This window comes from Vicugna pacos, chromosome 23 (assembly GCF_048564905.1).
Source record: "Vicugna pacos chromosome 23, VicPac4, whole genome shotgun sequence".
Classification (NCBI taxonomy): Eukaryota; Metazoa; Chordata; class Mammalia; order Artiodactyla; family Camelidae; genus Vicugna; species Vicugna pacos.
Window position 1 is genome coordinate 35,235,561 of NC_133009.1, and position 21,184 is coordinate 35,256,744.

Genomic DNA, 21,184 nt, shown 5'->3' on the forward strand with positions numbered 1-21,184 from the left:
TAGTAACAATACCTAACACGAGATCTGTCCTCTTAGAAAACCTTCGGTCTGCAGCACAGTATGTGTTATAGACAGGCACAGTGCTACACAGAGCTCCAAAACTTAATCATCTTGCATAACTGAAACTTTGCACCTGTGAGACAGGAACCCCCGCTCCGCCCTAACACTAACACTGGTAGATTAAGGGAGAAATGCAGACGGCGTCACCTCCTCCCAGCAGCCCTCCCTGCCACCCCCTGCCCCCACAGGTGGGTGCCTCTCCCCAGGCGCTCAGATGGGCGTTGCTCTGCATGCCTTGGACACGCACCTCATCCCATTACAGTGCTCCTCTGCTCCTCGTGTGTGCACGTGCAGGGTATGTGCACTCCGTGCCTGTGCATGTGTGCACGGACGTGTGGATTTCTTCCTACCGAGGGCTCTGATGGGGCAGAAACTTAGTCTTATCCATTACGACGTACTCACGACTTGGCAAATACGCGTTTACTAAATGCCTGATGTACAAGTGGGTGGATGAACGAATGAGTGCGCCAACAAGCCAGCAGGCCCCCGTCCGCGGACCAGGGCGCGCTGCTCAGCCACTGTCACAAGATGGCGCTGCGGCTCTCCGAGGGGGTGCCACACCTGCCACCTGCTCCCCGGGACCAGGGCCGCCTCGCATCTGCGAAGTCCAGTCACCTCGGGGAGCGGGCACATACTCCTCTACCCCGTGCGTGTCTTCCTGACGCTACTTTTGGAGTGGAATACAAAATTTCTTCACCCAAAAACCCCGAGATTGAAGGGGTAACCTCGGTGTTTTTCTGCCTTTTGCATACAAATCAGTAGAATTCTAGGACCATTTGCCAAGAATCAAAGGGAAGAAAACCATTTTCCCCACGAAACAGTTTGGTCCATGGGGTTTGCTGACAATGGAAGAGAGCTGGAGTCTTAGACAGTTCTATTTAAAAAACAGAACAAAACAAAACTCTAGTGTACTGCGCACTTCCCGTGCCAGAAGCCGAGCCTGCGCCCGGGACCTCTGGGCCCGGGAGCCGCCAGGTAGCCCTGCGTCCGCCACTGCTGTACCCGCTGGGCCAGGGCAGTGTCTGGCTTGGAAGCTGTGAGGACTTGTCCTACAGGGGCTGTCTCAGAGGTTAGAGACCAGAGAGACTGAAATATGAAACAAGCTTCCTTCACTACAGTAGCAGCAGCAGAGAAAGGACTTGATGGCTGGGTTACTAAGTGTCAGGAAGACCTCTCCGGAGAGAGTCAGCAATGGCCTCTAAATAACAGTATTTCAGAACGTCTCGAGTGTGTCATCACAATAGAGAACTGAAATTAAAGGGGTTGCCTCCTAAGACTTTAGAACATTTTTTATAGGAAAATTAAAATGGCACTAACCTTACATATGATAAAATGTAATTCTAAACCTTATAATTAGGAGTGTTAGTTCTTGAACCACAACCTTGACGTGGATTTACAAAAAATCATATCACTATTTTTTCAAATACTTTTGTCAAAATTATTTAAAATAAGTACGTTTTAATTACTAAGTACTACTTGCAAAGATCTACTGCACACGTTTGGTGTGAAAGAACTGAGGTTCCTGCCTTCAAGGATGCTAATCCATTCTAGGTTTGCTGGTCGGAGGAAGAAGCTCTAAAATGAATACCAAAGAGCTATTTCTAGATCCAGCTTGACTCTCAGCCTTGTGTGTGTGACGCTTCGCAATGTAACGAAACTGCACACCTACAGTCTCCTGCCAAGCTGCTTCTCCCTCCCAGGACCCCAAGGGCAGGATGGCAGCAGCAGGTCGTTGGAAACCTCCTTCCCAGCATTATCAAGACTACTGATGCTACTGGGCTGTGGACACAACACACTGGCATAATCAGTATGTGGCCAGATACATGTGTTGTTATTAGAATCATCTGTTCTAGAAAGGGCTAGCTAATCGTGGAAACTTGATAGGTAACTTCAATGCATGAACTTAAATCATTTCAATCCTTAAACACTTTAGGTGATCTGCTTTTCATGAAATAAGAAAGTTAAATAAATAAATTCTTTGATTCTAAACGAGCTTTGTTTTTCAATAACATTAGTTGTGATATAAACAAACACATTACGGTCAAAATCATTTCCTCATGTGTGTGTGTGCATATCTGTGTGTGTGTGTGTGTGTATCTGTGTGTGTCTCTGTCTATCTGTGTCTGTGTGTGTGTGTCTGTGTCTGCGCACATACATGGTTCAGAGGAAAAAACTCTCATCTGATTTCGTAAGAACTGAGCTCCGCCTGCAGAAACGACTACTCTGCAGTCCTGAGGAAGGTCCCGGGCCGCTGTCTGGGGGGTCTCACCCTTGTCTAAGCTCACCGTGGGTACACAGGGGTGTCCCAGAGGCGCGGCTGAATTCAGACTGGGTGAGATCACTGGGAGACATGTCCAACGCCAAGAAGCTTCTCAGAATTCCTCCCAGCACTTTCAACACTGCTTCTCATAGTGGCTCAAGGCTGATACTCGGATGGAAACAAGGAACTCAGGGAATTCCTGAAGTAGAGGCAGCCCCTCCGCCAGCCTCTGGTACTGGGGGTGCCACTGAGGGAAGAGGGTAGCGGAAAGTGGGTCCCAGGGGGCAGGTCACGGAAGCGTGCTCCGACAGAGACAGTCTGGTTTCTGACAGACTGCAGACGAGTCCTGACACCTGGGATGTGGGTTCTCTGGTCGACACTGTAACTTCTGTAAAATTGTCCTGACCATAACCAAGACTGTGTCCGTTTCTATGTATGCATTTGCTTATCAAAATGGCTGTAGAAGAAACTCACAAAATCTAAAGAACTTTATGTTGGCCAAGTATAAATTTTTGTACCTTTGGAAAGAACTACTCTGCCCTTCGTAAAACCACCTTTTAATATTTGTTACTAACCTCCAAGTCAAGTTTCAGAGATTCCATTCATATATATGTGCATTTGTGCTCCAAGCTTACCTAATCTCCAAACAAACGGATCAGCTCTGACCGCCAAGCCTGGGTTTAGGGGAGTCTGGCGGAAGCCAGCTTACCAGCAGTAGTCCAGCAGGTGTGGAGGGAGGACTGGGATGAAGATGTGCTGCCAGTGCATGGGGTACAGCAGGGCGGCCGAGCCGTGCAGACAGGCAGTTAACTGAAATTTGCAAAAGGAGAACAACAGTAAGTGGCCGCTGACCCTCCGAAAAAAGCCACACTTAAGTTACCAGAGACTGATGGTGATCAGAAAACTATTTAATGACCTAAATCATGTTATCTTGACCAGTTCTGCCTGTAAAAAGTCTTATGTTTCAGGAAAAAAATGTATAAACAGCAAAGTAGCTTCTTGGGCACCTTATGTAGACAGTTATAACCACCTGAATATATAGTGTTTGGGGTCAAAACATAGGACATAAATAAGAGTAAAACTGAAAACCCAGGCAGCATCCTGGAAGGGACTGTAGGGAACTCCAGCCCGTGCAGCAGTCCGCGCATCACTCAGATTAATGCGTGTCGATTAAATATGGAAAGGAAGAGGGGCTGAAAGCTCCTGGGGGATATCATTAGGGCAAATTGCCAAAGAATGAAACATGAGCCAGTCAGGAGAGGCTGGGAGCTGCGGCAGCACCAGGGGACTTGACGTTCGACAGTTGGAGCCTCAGTAACGTGTGAACCGCGGGTTACGGTATCAGGAGACTCTGTGCACTGACACAGAGAATGTCACTATTGACCAGCGAACTGCCCAAGCTTGAAAGCTGTACTCCAGGAAGCCAAGGACATCATAATTTCATATTTAAACTGCTCATTTCAGATTAACATTGTGTTTCCTAGCTTTGTACCACAACAGCTGCAAACACACGGATGCCACTTTAAAGGTAACTGCCATTTTAATTGTTCTGTTTTGGCAAGCAGTTAATTAAATGTTTTTTAATGCTTAACAAAGGGATATCACTTTTTTCCCCCTCCCTCCTACTGACCCTCATCAGAATTCTTTCCCTGTGACTTCGTTTCCATTTTAAATTATATTTCTGTAAGTGTTGTCATTTTTTAGCATTTAAAGCAATAATTAAATCAGCATTCTTCCCATCATTTTAAAGTTTTGCCAGTCTGCATTTTCAAGACATGTAATGAATAAATTAAGTCATTTTATTCAACTTGGAAATCAGAATTTAAAAATAAAACATCTGAAAATGAACCACAGAAATTCTATAAACCATTATTTCTGTGACACAAATGAATTAAAACTTACACGTTAATCAAATTAATTCAAAAGGACAAATGTAAACAAAGCAATTCAACCTTAATAGCAACATTTGTCTATACTTAAGTGCAAAACAGTTCCACTAAATTAAAAAAAATCAATTAAAATAATGAAATCTAGACCAGAAACATAAATGTTTTGATTAAAAGTATATTCATCTTTGTCATATATATTGTATTTTTCCAGTTACATTTTAAATTAATTTTATATTGCAAAAAATGTATTTCTGTTCCACTTAGAATGCTATCATTAAAGGGCTTTAGTACTTCACAATTTTAATAGTTTATCTGCAGCATGACTTCAATGAATACTATTTTTAAAATTCCTTAATTAGAGCATACAGCATACCACTAGGAGGCATTCAAATACTTCTATTCAACAATTACAGATCATGATTTATTTATCTTACATATTTGAACTAATGAAAATAGGGTCGATCTAAGTTGTGTCAGTTCTTAGCGTTCACGTACCCCTGACTATAAATGAGGCAGCTTTCCGTGCTTCAGTGCAACCCGATGGGCTAAGTAAAGGCACTGGAAATGGAGCTGTAAAGGCAGCTTGGTTTACTCAACTTCTCCATCTGCACATAGATGACTTTTAAAACAGCTCATTTAAAACTTCTTTAAAAAGGAAAGTATTCTTTTTAGTGTTGAGAAAATTAACAGTGTAACAAGAGGGAAAATGCATTCTCAAAAATGCGGAATTGTAATAAGGGTAACTTACTTTACTGAGCACACCCAGAGTCCAGAGCACTCTATTCAATGCTACAGCTGCCTCCCCTATGCCCTTAATGTCACCCCTAAGTGAAGCCAGGAATTTCTCACAACTAAGGCACCGCACCACCTGATGAATTTGGCCAGTTTCTTAGAAGACGGTTTCTGCAAGAAGCAAAGTCACTAACTCCCCACAGAGGCCGGCATTTGGCAGAGGGTCACCTCCGCTAATCAAGATCTACCGGGAAAGAAGGAAGCTCTACACACTTTGGCAACTTTTTAGCTACAGGAGGTCGGTGAGAGAGGTAAAAATACTACCCTCTAAGCCACAGTTTCTGGTCTAAGCCATTAGAATAAATTACTTAAAGTAATATAACAAAAGTGTCAGGTGCGGGTGGAACAATAAGGAATTTGCTCTTCAAATACTGTTTCTGTTAACTATGAGCGAACTATGAGTTAACTGACTCTGTTAATTATGAGCCATTCAGGTGGAGATTTCCAAAGAAAGCAAAAACATACCAAAAAATAGCCCCCATCCCCTAGCTGGCAGCATGTAATAACCGTTGTAACTATGTGATTTAAAGAACAGAGACAATACTGTTATAGGACATACTCTGTAGGGCAGATAGTAAAGTTGCCAGTAAAAAAATACAATTAATAAAAAATAAAGCTACTGGAAAATTAAACAGAGTTATACGTAAGTTGTATAAGGTAACAACAATGAAGTGTATCTCAGGCAAACTAGGGCGCTGCCACTAAAGGTGCATGACTCTGGACTCTGGCACATCTGCGAACATAATCAGATCTCAGTTTCCTGGTCCTTAAAACAAGAAATATATGCTGGATGATCTGCAGACACTGTCTCTGAGAGATCCAACATTCTTTATTCTTAGATCAGATCAATTCTAACATTCTATATTTTCAGTAACAGTTAAGAGTTGTTTTTTCCACGCTAGGGGTTAATGGAACATTTTAATTGGACTATAATTCAGATCCACCTTCAAATTTTATCTAAAGATAACCTCTAAAAGCTTTAAAGCACCTTAGGTAATTGTACAACTGGACTGACTATAAGCATTTACTTGCTTAATTCAACAGTTTTTGAGCACCTGCTCTGTGCTATCATAAATCTCAACTAGGCAACAGGAACACAAGAACAAGTCTGTTTTCATGAAGCCAACGTATCAGTGAGGAAAGCAAACAGTAAACAAGTGAAATGCACATTACGTCAGTCAGAGGTAAATTCTACGAAGAAACCTAGAGCAGAGTGAGAGGACAGAGAGTGACAGAGGGGAGGAGTAGAGACAAACTCAGGTAGCCACATCTAACTGAGAAGGTGCTGAAATAAGGGAGCGAACGCTGAGGACCTGCAGAAGGGCGTCCCAGGCAGACGAAACACTGCGTTCAGAGGTCCGGAGGTGGGCGTGTGCTTGGCATCTTCCCAGAGTAGCAGGGAGGCCAGCTGATTAGACTCGAGGAAATGGGGGAACAGAGGGAGAGGAGGTTCCGACAGGGAAGTCGGGCCGGGGCTGGAGAGTCTCCTGGGACTCAGCGAAGACCTTAGATTTCATTCTGGATGAGATCAGTTCACATCTCTGAAGAGAGTGCTAGCTGTCACAGCAATCCATTTACCTAGAACATTTCCAGACCCATGCAAATTAAGGAACATAAATGACATATTTCAGGAGATCCGTTTGCACAATAAAGTACTATAAAGAAATGAGATCAAATGGACTACACTCTATAAAAATATTGGACCACTATGCTGTACATCTGAAACTAATATAATGTTGTAAACCAACTATACTTCAATTTAAAAAAAAGATCCATTTACAAGCCAAGTAAGAAGAATCGTCTTACTTTCAGGTCACCTATGATACATTGAATCCTTAAACTCAAAGGGAAATGACAACCATATTCCTTTGGACTAGAATTACCCAAGATTCTACGTCTGGCTCACAACAGGGCCAGAACTCGGCATCACTCTTCCAGCCTTCTGTCGGCTGCCTCTCTAACACCACCGCTGTTTTCACAAAAGCAGAGCAGGCGGAGAGAGTCTCAGTGTTTGGGGTAGAACATACCCCTGGCGTTACATCCTTGCAACTGAACAAACACACTGCTATACATTTTCAGAGAAAAAAAATGTACCAAATAAAGATTTACGCAAAGGATATCCCTACCATCTTTGTTAAGTGGTTCAGGAATATTCTAATGCATGTATAACTTCATAAAGCACACTCAATATGTTGAGCTGATAAAGTCCCAAAGTATTGACTAATACGAGATAAAAATCATCGTGACATTAATTTCCCACACACTACAACTGTAACGTAAGTACATGTGCACACCGTGTGAAAGAGACAAGAACTGGGGCCTGTGAAGTCCGAGGGAGAAACCTGGCAACAAAGGTTGGTAATAGCGCACTCAGTCATGGATTGAAGGCACCTGGAGCGTGCAGTCCAGTCCCAGGCCACAGGTCCAATGGAGACGCTGTCACTGATGACAGTTACAACAGCAAACGTCCCTCTGATGCTAGCCCCGTGCCAGGCACTGTTCTCAGCACTTGATATGTGCAGATTTAATCCTCCAACAACCTTATGAAATAGGTACTATTATCATTATTCCCCATTTACAGACCAGGACGCTGCAGCAAAGCTAAACCAATTGCCTGAGATCATGCAACCAGCAAACGGCAAAGCCAGGACTCCAATCCCAGCAGGCTCCAGAGTACAGTAACCATTATTTTAACCTGCCTTTAATATACAAAGATTCAAAACTGCCATCATTATAAGGCTTTGAATAATATATACTGGCTGGAAGTATTTTACCCTAATTATATAGTGGAGAATGAGTCTTTGAACAGACAAATAAGAACAGTTGACCTTTATATGAAAACTGCAGGGTCTATGATAGAGATACAATTTACAAACCCTTCCTCAGGCATCAGTCTGGAACTTCAGCAGGAAAGCAACAGAACAGGTTCCCTCAAAAATGTCAAAAACATAAGATAATTGACAAAAGCTCTACAAACCAGCATCTCAATCTGCATCTGCAGGTATATTTAGTTGGAAGCCAAACCAAAGCTCTTTCCCTTTGTGATGTGAAACCTCACTTACATCTTTTTCTTAAAGTTAATCTACCTATTTATTGGAGGACATCCGCCTACTAATGAAACTACACGTTTCAAGCAATTAAATAGACATGTATTTTGAGGGGGGAAAAACACATTATTAGATTCCCAAGGAGACAGAAAAACGATCCATCCAGTGTGCTGACCACAACGGACTGATTCACACACTTTACAAGGAAAGATCTCCCCCAACACATCGCTGCCCCCACCATTCCAGCTCTGTACCCCTCCGCAGATCGCGCCTCGCTTCTACGCAGAAGTGCTACCCCCTCAACTAGAGTTCTGTGCGACTTACTGAGGGGCACAGTTATGTCCCCTTAGAATGTATTATGCACAAAATCCAAGAAATATTGAGACTTCATTTGATTTTTAACTGGATCAATACTTAATCAGAAATTCAAGCACTATAAATAACTACAGGTATACAAAATAAATTGCTGCAGTTTGGAATGTGATAAATTCCTCATGGAATGAAAAAAAAATTAGTGGAAACCATAAAGAAATCACCTGCTTATACACACTTAACTTACATTCCCATTAAAAAGTTTAGGCCAAAAAAGGTAGCAGCAGGGCACTTGAAAACTATAATGTTATCCCAACTACAAAATATTCTTACTTGAGCAAAATTCTTGCATTCAAATTAAATGACAATTACAAGGAAATTTTTAGAAAAACAGCAACTTTATATAATGAAAAAAGATAATATTTCGTTGCACATTTTTCTTTTTTAATGCTTTTTTATACTAACATATTATCTTATATTTCATTTTCTTTCTTTATCCTTTTAGGATGTAAATTCTGCTACTTCATGACTGAAAGTTCATCCTGACCTCTGTGCACCTTACCCACGTCCTCCGGAAAGTTCTGTTCATCTCACATTTGGTCCCCGGGTTATTAGTTCTCCCACGCTGAACAATTCTAGTGTTTTCTTGCTGCCTTATTTCTTTCATGTCCTCATTCTTTCATTCACTTCACAGACAGGGAAACCAAGGCAAATTAAACCAATCGCCCAAGATCACAGAACTGGTAAGTGCGACACCAAATGTGTGTCAGGCAGCTCTACTGGTGCTGAGGACATGACAATGAAGAAAAGGGACAAACCATCTGCCCTCAAAGAGTGCTCACTCTTGTCGCCCCCATATGCCACCATGACTGTCACGCCCATCCCGCCACAACACTGACTTTCTGCAGCTGTCACGTTACACATGAGCGCCTATGCCCTCAAACACACGCGCTCCCCTCTGCAACCCACCCCCCAACCAGATCTACTGCTCTCTAGTTCTCACTCATGAAGTCAATCCAACAGCAGTCTTGCTGCCCCGGGGCGAGGCCCACCCGCCCTTCCCCAGAACTCAGCAGTGTAATCCTGCAGCACGGCTCGGCTGTACCTGTCTCCTCTCCACACAGACTTCTAGACCCCAGTTTCTCGAGGACTATAAATTAGGACGTTCATGTGAATTATATATTCACTGCATAATTTAAGCAATTATTTAAGAAATGAACATTACATTTAACAATTAGAAAGATCCTTAGAGATCACTCTTGTTCAATTCTTTAACTTTTTATAAAATAAACTTCAGGATAAAAGGAAAAAATGGTTTACACAAAAACATCCAGTTTTTTAGCTGAGAGCCAGGACTGAAACACAAATCTCTACTTTAAAAGATATTGATATAAGCATTCTACTACCATATCTGGCAACACATTTCAAATAATTAATAAATAAAATCTAATTGGCTGAACCTACTTTTTAACTATTAGGCAACTTTGAAAGTCATAACTTAAAATCTCTCTCACCAGAAACAAAATAAAACTGGTAACAAACCATTAGCAACTAAAACAGAGACAAGCACAAGTGCACAGCAGTCCCAAAGGACTTTCTAAGTCTTGATAAGTGGACTTGAGTGACCCTAACAACTTGTAAATTACATGTAATTAAATGAGAATGAATAATTATATACAGTATGCTGTAATATTAAAACTGTATGCAATATTCCCATACACACTTAATAAACATATATGGATATTTAGCATGCATACCAAATGCATGTAAATCCGTACATCTATATACAGATGCATGCATGCATCTGTATGTATGTGTTATGTATATATATAGTTACAAAGTTGCAACTGACTAGTCAGAAATGACAGCAAGCCCTGCCCCATTACATGCAGGGCAGATACTAAGCAAACACCTGGCGGAGGTTTGTCCTTGGTGTGTCATTCTAAACTTCTCCCTCCTCTCTACATACTTTTAAGCAGACTCTACATCCAACAGACATTTCCGTATTAGCAATGTTTCTAAAATCCAACTTCACCTACCTTTCATGGTCACTGTCTAGCTCAGGAGCTGGTCATCTCTTGTTTTAATTACTGCACCTTCCGTTTAACTCGGTGCCTGTCAGTCAGCATTTCCCTATTCCATGTGTTTCCTTTACAACGCCCCCAGTGTTATCTGCCCCAAAACAAAACTGCCTGTATCATGTACCTCATTTGTCTGCCTACAATCTGTTGGATAAAGTCCAGACCCCTTCATTTAGCAAACGTGAGTTTTTACAACGTGGCCACAGCTTCTCTCTCCAACTAGATTTTGTAGCATGACTTCCATCACTGTCTCTACATGCACACACGAAACAAGTCAATGTTTTCTAGACAAAACACAAATTCCCTTCAAGAACCAGTGTGATACTGAGGTCAACTCTTTAATCTGCCATCCTCCCTCCTCCCCTCCTTTATCAGAGTTCTGGGTACCTTGGCCTTGATGGGCACTATATAACTTATAATTTATATTTATGATTCTAGAGAACCATACGTTAACTTGAAATTCCAAATATCTGGCAAATGGTATTTAACAATACACAAATGAATAAATCAATACCCTTATACCCTGTGTTTGGAAATGTCAAATTGCTCCTTCAAAAAAGAGTCTGGTTTTTCTTCTCAAGTTTTTAACTCTTTCCATAACATTCCTTTATCACTCTAGTAAATCACAATAAAATATCAGATTCAAGGAGGTGGTGCCTCCAATGTATTGCCTCTCAGCTCCAAACCCACTCTTTGCTACCTCTCTGCGACTGTGACTCTGGGCCCTGGAAGCATGCTTTCTGTTCCCAGATGGAGGGCGGAGGAGCTGGGTCAGCAGACGACACTAGAGACACACTGTGGGAGGAAGGGAGGGGGCTCCCCGTTTCTGTGCTCTGAGGCCGGCTCCTGCGGGACCTGTTCCGGGGCCTGGCTCTTGTCACACACAGCGGTCAGGAGCACCTGGCAGTAACACCTGGCATCTCCTTCAGGTGGTTCTGCAGCAGAAGGCTTCTAGCAAGACACCTCCCAGGGCAGGCAGTTAAGCTACCTCGGGGCAGGTCAACTGCACTGAGCCTCTTCCTGCGGGGAGCCAGAGGGTCATCCTCCCTGGAGTAAATATTCTGGGCAAGGACCTGTCTTCTCTGCCCACGATCCTCCCACCAGTACCGTGGAACAACACATCCATCAGCACGGTGTTCTTTTAACAGCAAAGTCAAGCATGGGTTCATGTCTACGAACTTAATTGCTCTCACCTACGCTCAGAACCTAGAAGCAATGGGCCTAATGGAGAGGTGGACCAGCTTCCTGAAGATTCAGTTATGGCACCAGGTGGGAAACAGCCTCCTGAAAGGGTGGGGCTCTGCTTTACATGATGCTGGATATGCTTGGAATCAGAAACCACTTTACAGTGTTGTTTCTCCCACAGGCAGAACACAAGGGACCAGAAATCAGGCGCGCAGGGAAGAGGGTATGGCCCCGGCCCTAGGGTTCTCCCATTTAACGTCCCACCTGCAGGAGTCCCACGTCCAGTCCCGGCAGCTCAGAGCCCTCTGGTTTGGAGATCTTACCGCCCGACAGGGCGTGCGTCCCCCTCACCTGGAAGACGAGGGCCACCTGGCCCTTCCGAGGCCCTTGGTGCCACTCCAGCAGCAGGCTAAAGCCTGGGGTCAATCTACTGGCTGGCAAGACTGACCTCAATAACCAAAGGCAAATGGAGGCAGGGAAAAGTGTGTCTGGAGCCAGGGAATTCTCTGGGGGCCTCTTGGGCTCCAGGCCGGGCAGTAAAGGTTAGTGGGAAAACACACCACTCCAGGAAAAAGGCACAACCATTAAGGATCCAGACCTTGGGGAACGAAAGCACCTATCGTTGCACCAGGTTGAGAGACCCGCACAGCCGAGGTTCCGGCTGCGGGGAGGGGAACCCGGAAGCGAGAGTGACAGAAAGAAGTCCAAGCACCGGCCTCGGCGTCTCGGTCAGCTGCAGACGCGAGGGCCGCGGGCCCCGCGCGGGTCTGACTCTCCTCTCGTGCGTCCCCGCGCCAACCGTTTTCCTTCCCTCCGCCCTCGTCTTCAGGCTCCGTGCGTGTTGTCAGTGGTTAACGGAAAATCAAATGTGGCCGTGACTGACCTGGGGAGACGGACACACTGACTCTCGGGGCTTCTCACTGCGGGGGAAGGGGGGGCCGTCCCGCCAGTGGGGCCGCCGCCACAGGGGCGGCGCGCGCGAGCCGAGAGGGGGGACCGCGCCCGGCCAGCCCGCTCGAGGGGTCGGTGTCCCTCCGCGGGCGGCTTTCCCAGCAGCTCCCCCCACCCCACCCCACCCCGACCCAGGGCGCCACAGCCGTGCCCGCCGGCTCAGCCCGACGCCGGGGCCGCCCGGGCCCGCGGGCAGGGGATCGCGCGGAGGAGGCTGTGCCGCGTGCGCGGTGCGGCGCCCGTGCCCCCCGGGGCGCCCCGCGCTGGCCCACCCGCTGTGCTCCGACCCCATGCTACAGTTTTAAATTCTTCACACTAAACGTCCGTTGTTCAAATTACGTAGCCTCTCTCCAGCCGGACCCGGACTGCTCAGAGGCTGTGGCCCCGGTCTTGCCTGCGTGTAGAGCCCTGTCTGGCAAGAGGCGGGAGACACGTGAGTGAGGAACGAGGCAGCGAATGAACCAGAACCCCGCCTTCTGCGGGAAGGGGCAGTGCGCCTCCCCTCGGGACCAGACGGAGGCAGCGGCCGTCAGGCCGAGCGCCTGCGCAGACTCACCGGAGTCCGCGGGGCAGGCGCCCCCGAAGCCCAAGAGCCCAGCGTGCACCGACCGCGTTCTCCGCGAGGAGCTACAATTTTGGCGTAGACTTTTTAGAAAATTAAAATTTTCTAGTAGAAAGGAGCTGAACACAAATTTTTTTTTTTTTTTAAGACAAAGGCCTACACGGAAATCAGCCTCTAACCTATAAGCTTCAGAATTTACGGAAAACCTTTACTATCATCATTACTATTGTCGTTTATAGTTAAATAGACAAGTGTCAAAGGGACAACCAAAGAGACACATTTTTACTTGTTAAAGAGTCAAGTTTCTACCCTGGCATTTTTGACATCAGATGAACACTTCGTATTTCATACCATAATTTGTTAAAATTTTATTTTAAACACTTTTCCCTCTGATACCCACAATTTAAACAAATTTATTATACACACACAGAGAGAGCACATGGTTCTAACCTTTATGCACTCATTTCTATGAAAAAACAGAGTTCTTATCACTCCAAGAGTTGGACGATAACAGACGTCTCCAGTTTTCCTGCCTTAGAAGTTGCCTCCACACACATCCTCCAACTGACTGCCCCCCGACGACCTCCAGGGTCCTGTTCCCACATCCCAGTCACACTCACTTGGCAGCAAATGGAAGCACAATGTTCACAATGGCGGAGTCCCTGTCAAATAAGACCCCGGTGAGCAGAGCCCCTGTCCGCAGTTTCAGCGGACGTAATTGGTTGCCATGGGCTTTGGGAAGAATTAAAAACCTAAAACTGTCCCTAGCAGCTCTCTCCCTAGAAATCCTGACGACAGTGTCTAATTGCACCTCCCTGCCACAGCTCTCAAAACGTGAGGGGAAGAAATACACCTCAGTAACCTGATGGGAAGTAGACCTGCGGAGTCGGTTCTTCACCGACTGCCCAGTCCTTCATCTCGGCTTCAGGTTTCAGATCAAACGCCGATGCGGTGGCACCAGTAAGAGACGAATCAAGACTGTGCAAAATCCAGATGGAGAGCTTAAAATCCTCTGGACTCCCCTTCCATCGAACGAAACCTATAAAATCTGCATTTTAATAGCTGATTTTCCAGGGATCACAAGATTTCCTTTTGCACGTGCCCTGGATGGAATTAAGGAGAGATGGAAATGCATACATGCTTGGGGGCAACTGTAACAATTTTTTAACACAATTCCGGCACTCCGTGCACATTGCTGATCTAAGTATTCCAGAAGGAACATGGACCACACAACCAGATCTCTGTACCTGACGTGCTCACAGACTCTCAGAGGGTGATATTTACTATTAGTGCTCAAAATGGGAGCCAACACTTAGACGTCTGCTCCGGAGAACAGCATCCCTTGTACCTGCTTCCACGGGCCACAGAGACACACTCTGGTTAACAAATCGCGGGCATGGTGACGGGAGCTCCTGTCAGATGCCGGCCGGCCAGTGTCGGAGACGAAACGCACGGCCCCAGCTGACTAGTTAGAGGACGTCTGGGAGGGATGATCACAGAGGCACATGACAAGGCTTCAAGCCTGACTGCTTTGAGAGCGGATGACATGACTTTAAACAGCACTCCTTCCCTACCTCTGGTCACAAAACAGCAATAAGTCAACTGATACACCCTTGTAACATCATGATTTATTCCTTTGCTTTGAATGCACGAAGCTCTGGTATGGTGTTCTGCTGGTTGACCTGAGATTCGCTCGGGGCTTGAACACCTAGGGCCTGCCTGCGCACATACAGAATCAGTGTCCTTGTGCCGGACCACCAGGAACCCTACCGCGTGTACCTGACGATGTACACATCAACAGAAGGAACACAAAACTGATGATGCCCTGATTCATTAAACTCAAAACACATACAAGTGTAACAGTGGGTCCTAACAAAATACCACATTTTAACATAAGGAGGAAAAATCCATTAAAATTTTAAAAATATAACAATACTTGTTATTTTTGCTAATGTATCTGAATACTAATTTTTTTAAAGCTCATCTCTATAAAGATAATTTTGAATTATAGTTTTAACTACAGACATCATCTAAAGAAAGTGACCCTCAAGTTAGCTGACTCTACCAGTGCGCCATCACTAAGACCCAGCAGGCTATAAACAAGGTTGACTAATACGATTCTAATAAAATTACCAATGTCAAAGAGCAAACCCAAACAAAATTCCTAAAACCATAATAAAATTATGAATGTGAAGATAACTTATACATCTTCTTTCAATAATTAAAACTTTGGCCATAGATTTGAAAAATAAAAAGTGGGTAAAACACAATTTCTTGCATTAATACTAAGTACATTATAGTCTTTATAGTATATAAAATAAGAATGTAAAAAGCTTCATTGATAGTAGTGTAAACCTCAGTTCACTGATACTTCAACTCTTCTTTCCCTGGACGTTTCAGAGATTTCACTAAACTCTTTCTAAAAATAGTTTATTTCTAACTTATGTTGTGGTACTAGTCTTTGACCTTAAACGTTACTATGCATGGAATTTACAGCCTGTACACACATGTATCTTTTGAGATAGATTCAAGTAAAGCAGCTTCCCCCACATAAGAAGGATGAGGAGCTCATGAAAGCAAACTTGAATTATGTTTCTGTTATCAGTCTTGCCGCCCCAGAGAGTGAGCCAAAATGAAGCTGTTAACTGAGAAGTGACATCACCATCAAGTTTTCATGAACTATCATTAAGCAACTGGCATTAAGTTTACCTCAAACATAGGAAACAACTCCCTGAGCAGTACCAAGGCTTTATTGAAATAATTTATTTTTTAATTCAAATAAAGTTAAAGGATAGGCATGTCCATTTTTACTCTAAGCTACAGATCTAGTCTATTATAAAATTATAGCTAAAAATCATTTACTCTTATGTGGATAAAATCCTAAGCACTTCATATATACCTGTGTGTATATACATATTCTTTAACTTTTTTACTGAAGTCTAGTCAATTTCCAATGTGTCAGTTTCTGGTGTACAGCATCATGTTTCAGTCACACATGTACACACATATATACTTTTTCATTATAGGTTACTACAAGATATTGCATATAGTTGCCTGTGCTACACAGTAGAAACCTGCTGTTTATCTATTTTATATATAGTAGTTAGTATCTGCAAATCTTGAACTCCCAATTCTAAGTGAAGTAAGCCAGAGAGAGAAAGAAAAACACCATATGATACCACTTATATGTGGAATCTAGAAAGAAAGAAAGAAAGAAAGAAAGAAAGAAAGAAAGAAAGAAAGAAAGAAAGAAAGAAAGAAAGAAAGAAAGAAAAGAAAGAAAGAAAAGAAATAAAAGAAAGAAAGAAAAAGAAAGAATGAAAGAAAGAAAGAAAGAAGCAAAGAAAGAAAGAAAAAGAAAAAAATGAACTTATTCACAAAACAGAAACAGACTCACAGAAAACAAACTTACGGTTAACGGGGGGAAGGGGGCTTGGGAGGGATAACTTGTGAGTTCAAGACTTGCAGATACTGACTACCATATATATTCTTAATCTTTAAAGCATCTCTATGAGATTAAGACCACTATTGCTCCCATGCTCCCAGTTTACATGTAAAGAAACGAAGTGGAAGAAAGGTTACCCAGCCATGAAGAGGTGTTTATAAATTACAACAGAGGAACACTAATGCTTCACAATATTTATGAAAAAAACTTCACAAAATATTTATATACTAAGATTTCTTTCTTTTTTTAACTGAAGTATAACCAACCAAAATATTTCATTCGTTTCTGGTGTACAACATAGTGATTTGGGATTTTTATACGTTACAGAATGATTGTCACTATTAAGTCCAGCCACCATCTGTCACCACACAAAGTTATTGTATTATTGACTATATTCCCTATGATGTATGTTACATTCCTGTGGCTTACTCATTTTATAACAGAAGTTTGGACCTCTTAATCCCCTCACCTCTTTTGCCCATCCCCCCACCCCTCTTACCTCTAGCAATCACCTGTTTGTCTTCTGTATCTATGAATCTGTTTGTTTTTCTATTTTGTTTTTTAGATTCCACAGTATCATACAGAGATTATAAAGTATTTGTCTCTGTTGACTTATTTCATTAAGCATAATACCTTCCAGGCCATCCATGTTGTTGCAAATGGCAAAATCTCATTCTTTTTTATGGCTGAATAATATCCCATTTCATATATATATATTATATATCTCACATCGCCTTTATCCATTCTTCTATTGATGGACACTCAGGCTGCTTCCATATCCTGGTTATTGTGGACAATGCAGTAGTGAACATAGGGGTGCATATATCTTTTTGAATTAGTGTTTTCATTTTCTTCAGATAAATACCCAGCAGTGGCATTACTGGATCGTATGGTAGTTCTATTTTTAGTTTCTTGAGGAACCTCCATACTGTCTTCTATCAGGTTTATTTCTAACGCATTCCTACACAGACCAGCTTACACACTCATTCATACAGCTCACTCCCACCCCCTCTTCAGACCTCTGCTGAAACACTGCCTCCCTGGAGAGGCCTTCCTTGACCACCCTGCACAAAACTGAAACCTGGCCCTCACCGTTTATCTCCCACACACTCGCCTTCTCCCTTGTCCTGTGGTACTCAGCATAACACCGATTTATTTACTCTTTTCTTCATCTGCTGCATTAGTTGGATACAAGCTCTAAGAGTGCTTTTTGGGCTTTGCTGACGACTGAACCCTCAGTGCCGAGCCCATAGTAAGTGCATGATAAACTTCTGCTACATGAATTAATCTGGATAGGAATTTAGTTCCTAGGCCCCCAAGACAGTCTGCACAATCTTTTTCATCCTTCAGACAGTATCTGTATAGAAATACTCCTTAAAATCCTGAAAAAATCATGCTTACAAATGAGGAGGGAGAGAGGAGGATGAACATGAACAGTCTCACCTCGATGGTAAGTGACAAATAGCAGAAAAGCAAACATATAAAAAGCACCAAGCAACTCAGGTTGAGCTTCTTAACACTGCTTTAAGAAAACGCAGGCAACTACCTGTGCCGCTGGCTGGCCCTTCTCCTCTGACAGACCTGCAGCATTTCTCCACATCAGCTCCTTCAAGTGTACATTATGTGTTTTGCGATATGCAAAATAATATAATTTCAATTTTCTTGGAAGAGTGAGCATATCAATACTGCACTGTGTCTGAAATCCCCTTTCTCACTGTTAAGTGCCAAACAGGTGTCCTAGAGGAACTCTGAAATTCGTTCTACTCTAAACACTAAAACTTTACAGAATACGGTTTTTATTTCTACACTAGGAGAACAAAACACAAAAATATTATCTTATGTTTATCAACTAGCCAAATTTGTAAGGAAGCTAGTTCATGAAACATTATGTTTTTTTAATAAATATCTCATTCATTACTCAAAGCTACATTTACATAGGGATTTAAAATTTTTAAGTCTCAATTAGAAAAAAATTAGGAAATCTAGCAAAATGCTTTTGAATATTTTTCTATGACCCAAGAAAACTCCTTCTATTCTCCCTGCCTTTACCACAGTAAGGAAGACTTCCCGAAAGAACATTTTAGTGAGTCGCTTAAAACCTGTGATTAAAAAAAAAAATGCTATTTTGACTTTTAAGTTATTATCAGCCTGAAGAGCTCCTCCAGATCAGAACTATTATAGAATCTGCTCCCAAACCACTACTTGGCAGCAGAGATGAATCTGCCCATTACCAGGTTGGGATAGAAGCCATTATCACGGCCCCTTGATTTCTTTCAAGTAGCTCCAATGGAAAAAGCCACAAGTGAATAATAAAGATCTCATAATAGCTCTTAAGAATTCTTTACATGGTACAAGGCACTAAAATGAACTCGAGAATTAGAAAGAAAAAAATCCCCTCATCTTCCAATAAGAAAAAATAATTAACCTGACTTAATGCACCTACGAGGGCTTTTGTAAATCACACTTCTGCACCTGAAGAGCCGGAGCAAGACCAGACGCAGAAGGCGCGGAGCCACTGTCGTGGGGGCACAGTGAGCAGGCCCGGCCCACGGAGGCCCGCGGTCTGCACTCGGTGCTGGGCGCGTCCTCTGGGGGGGCGGGGCGGGGGGTGAAGTACGTACGGTGCTCAGCTTGCTGGCGGTGACCAGGACGCGCCTCTCGTGCAGCATGCTGGCGTACAGCTGCAGCATGTTGTTCACGTCCACCGCCACGAAGTACTCCGTCAGGTTTCTCTGCGCGAGCAAAAACCACCGTGTCAGTTCGGGGGACTGTGAGGGGAAGTACTTTATACGTTTACCAAAACATCTTACAGGCCCAAGGAGGTCAGTGCTGAAAGTGGCGTTCGTCAGCATCTCGGAAGGCAGTGCCGCCCCCGCCATTATTACTGAGACCCAGACCGACCGTGGGAGCGTGATCTCAGTGAGGGGAATCAGAGGATCACATCTTCCCACCTCCCTCCCCAGGCGTCCGTAAAAGGAGACAGCTTCCTGGCTCCCAGTGTCATCTTCACACCACAGTCCCGGACACCTGTTCTCTAAACAGACACGACAGTGATTCTCACACACACTGAACTCTGAGAGCTGCGGCTCCAGAAGCCACACCTGAGTCTCTCTGTCTGCCAGTCACTGCGCATCCCGCGTGCAAGGCACCCACAGGAGGAGACGGGTCCATAAAGCAGGCCTCTGGTTCTTTATCAGGGAAAACCTCTTGCTTCTACCCCACGTCAGGCTGGCTTTATACCCCCATAACCAAATAAAATCTGGTGTTAGTTTAATTTGATTTCTTGCTTTAACACTTTAAATTATTTCCCTCACATAAGGACAAACTTGGGGTGAGCACATCAACGTCCACGTCTAGATCCTCTCCTTCTTACTTATTTGTGAGCTTCTGTGCTCAACTTAAGCACATCAGAAAGCAACGAAGTGACAGAGAGACACACGTGACAAACTGAGTCTGTAGTGTCGGGTGGACTGTGGTGCAGAAGGCAAAAACGTCCAGTTGGGTAAGAAAATCAGAAATCCAATTGTTTCTTCGATTTCTGTAAGGTGGAAACTCTACCAGAAAAAAACGCAGTCACAGCAGGGTGTATAAACAGAACCTGGCACTACCGGTGAGAGATGCTAAATCTGGTGGGGAGGTTCGTTTCCTGTTCTCTCTGTGCGAAGCCTCTCCCACCTTCCATTTCAACCCTCTGTAATGCAAAACTCTGTTTACGGCATTCAGCATTAATGCTTTTCCTATAATCTCAAAGAAAGATAATTTCTAAATGGGAAATTCTTTCTCAACACACAACGCTGCCTCATGTATAGGTCCTTGTTTTTTTTTTTTCTCCTCTTTCCTAAACAGAACTTTTTAGAATTAAAATATCTTAATGGAGATGTAAAAATGTGTATTCTCAGTGGCAGTTTTTCCTTAGAATGGTTCTTTAAAACTATCAAAGTCATAGGCCTTAAAAATTGTGAGGTTTGTTAAATCAAGCTCTTAGCTGTTTATTACTAAATTTAAGAAAGGCCAATAGCAGAGACAGCAGAAGGGAGTGACTCTGACTTGTATTAACAGCCCTGAAGTGGATGGAGGGACAGGGTGGTGTAAGTCAGATCTCAGTCAGTCAGCCCCCAGGAGGCCTAACAGGGCACGGGCCCGCAGACGGCACAGAGGACCTGCGCGTTTTGATGGTCTATTGCAGGCCCATGTTAGGAACCGCTTAATGTCGTCTAATTCAAATGAGTTATCTGGACAGACTGTACTAAAATGACCACTGCCAGTCTGGGTTTGACATTAGGAAATTTACAACTGCCTTCTAGGACCTCATCCACTCATAACCCACGTGCTTCTGGAAACCAAACAGCCAGTAGTTTTAAAAGCATTTGTGGAAGAACAGTAGAGTTCTGAGGGAAATAATAAATATTTCTCAAGCATTTTTCTCCTGTGGATGTTTCCTTCACTTTTGATTGAATTATTTCTACTGATTCATTTTATCTTTCCAAGAGAAGCAGAAAAATATTACGAAAGGGAGTACTTCCTTTTCACACAGCATCCAAAAGCATATTTGTCAATTTCACATACCCACGTAAGCTTTTCTATAGAATATTAATTTGTT

At 43.5% G+C, this 21,184-nt stretch overlaps 1 protein-coding gene across 11 annotated transcripts in view; it reads right to left on the minus strand.

Annotated features, from left to right (window-relative positions):
• Positions 1-21,184, minus strand: part of DENND1B (DENN domain containing 1B) — a 208,350-nt gene that overhangs the window by 74,840 nt on the left and 112,326 nt on the right. For all 11 annotated transcript variants that reach the window (XM_015247064.3, XM_072948774.1, XM_072948769.1 and 8 more), the window contains 2 exons: positions 19,206-19,316; positions 3,030-3,130 (listed from right to left, as the gene is read on the minus strand). In XM_015247064.3, coding sequence (XP_015102550.1) covers positions 3,030-3,130; positions 19,206-19,316 — 212 coding nt within the window. The remainder of the gene's footprint in view (positions 1-3,029; positions 3,131-19,205; positions 19,317-21,184) is intronic.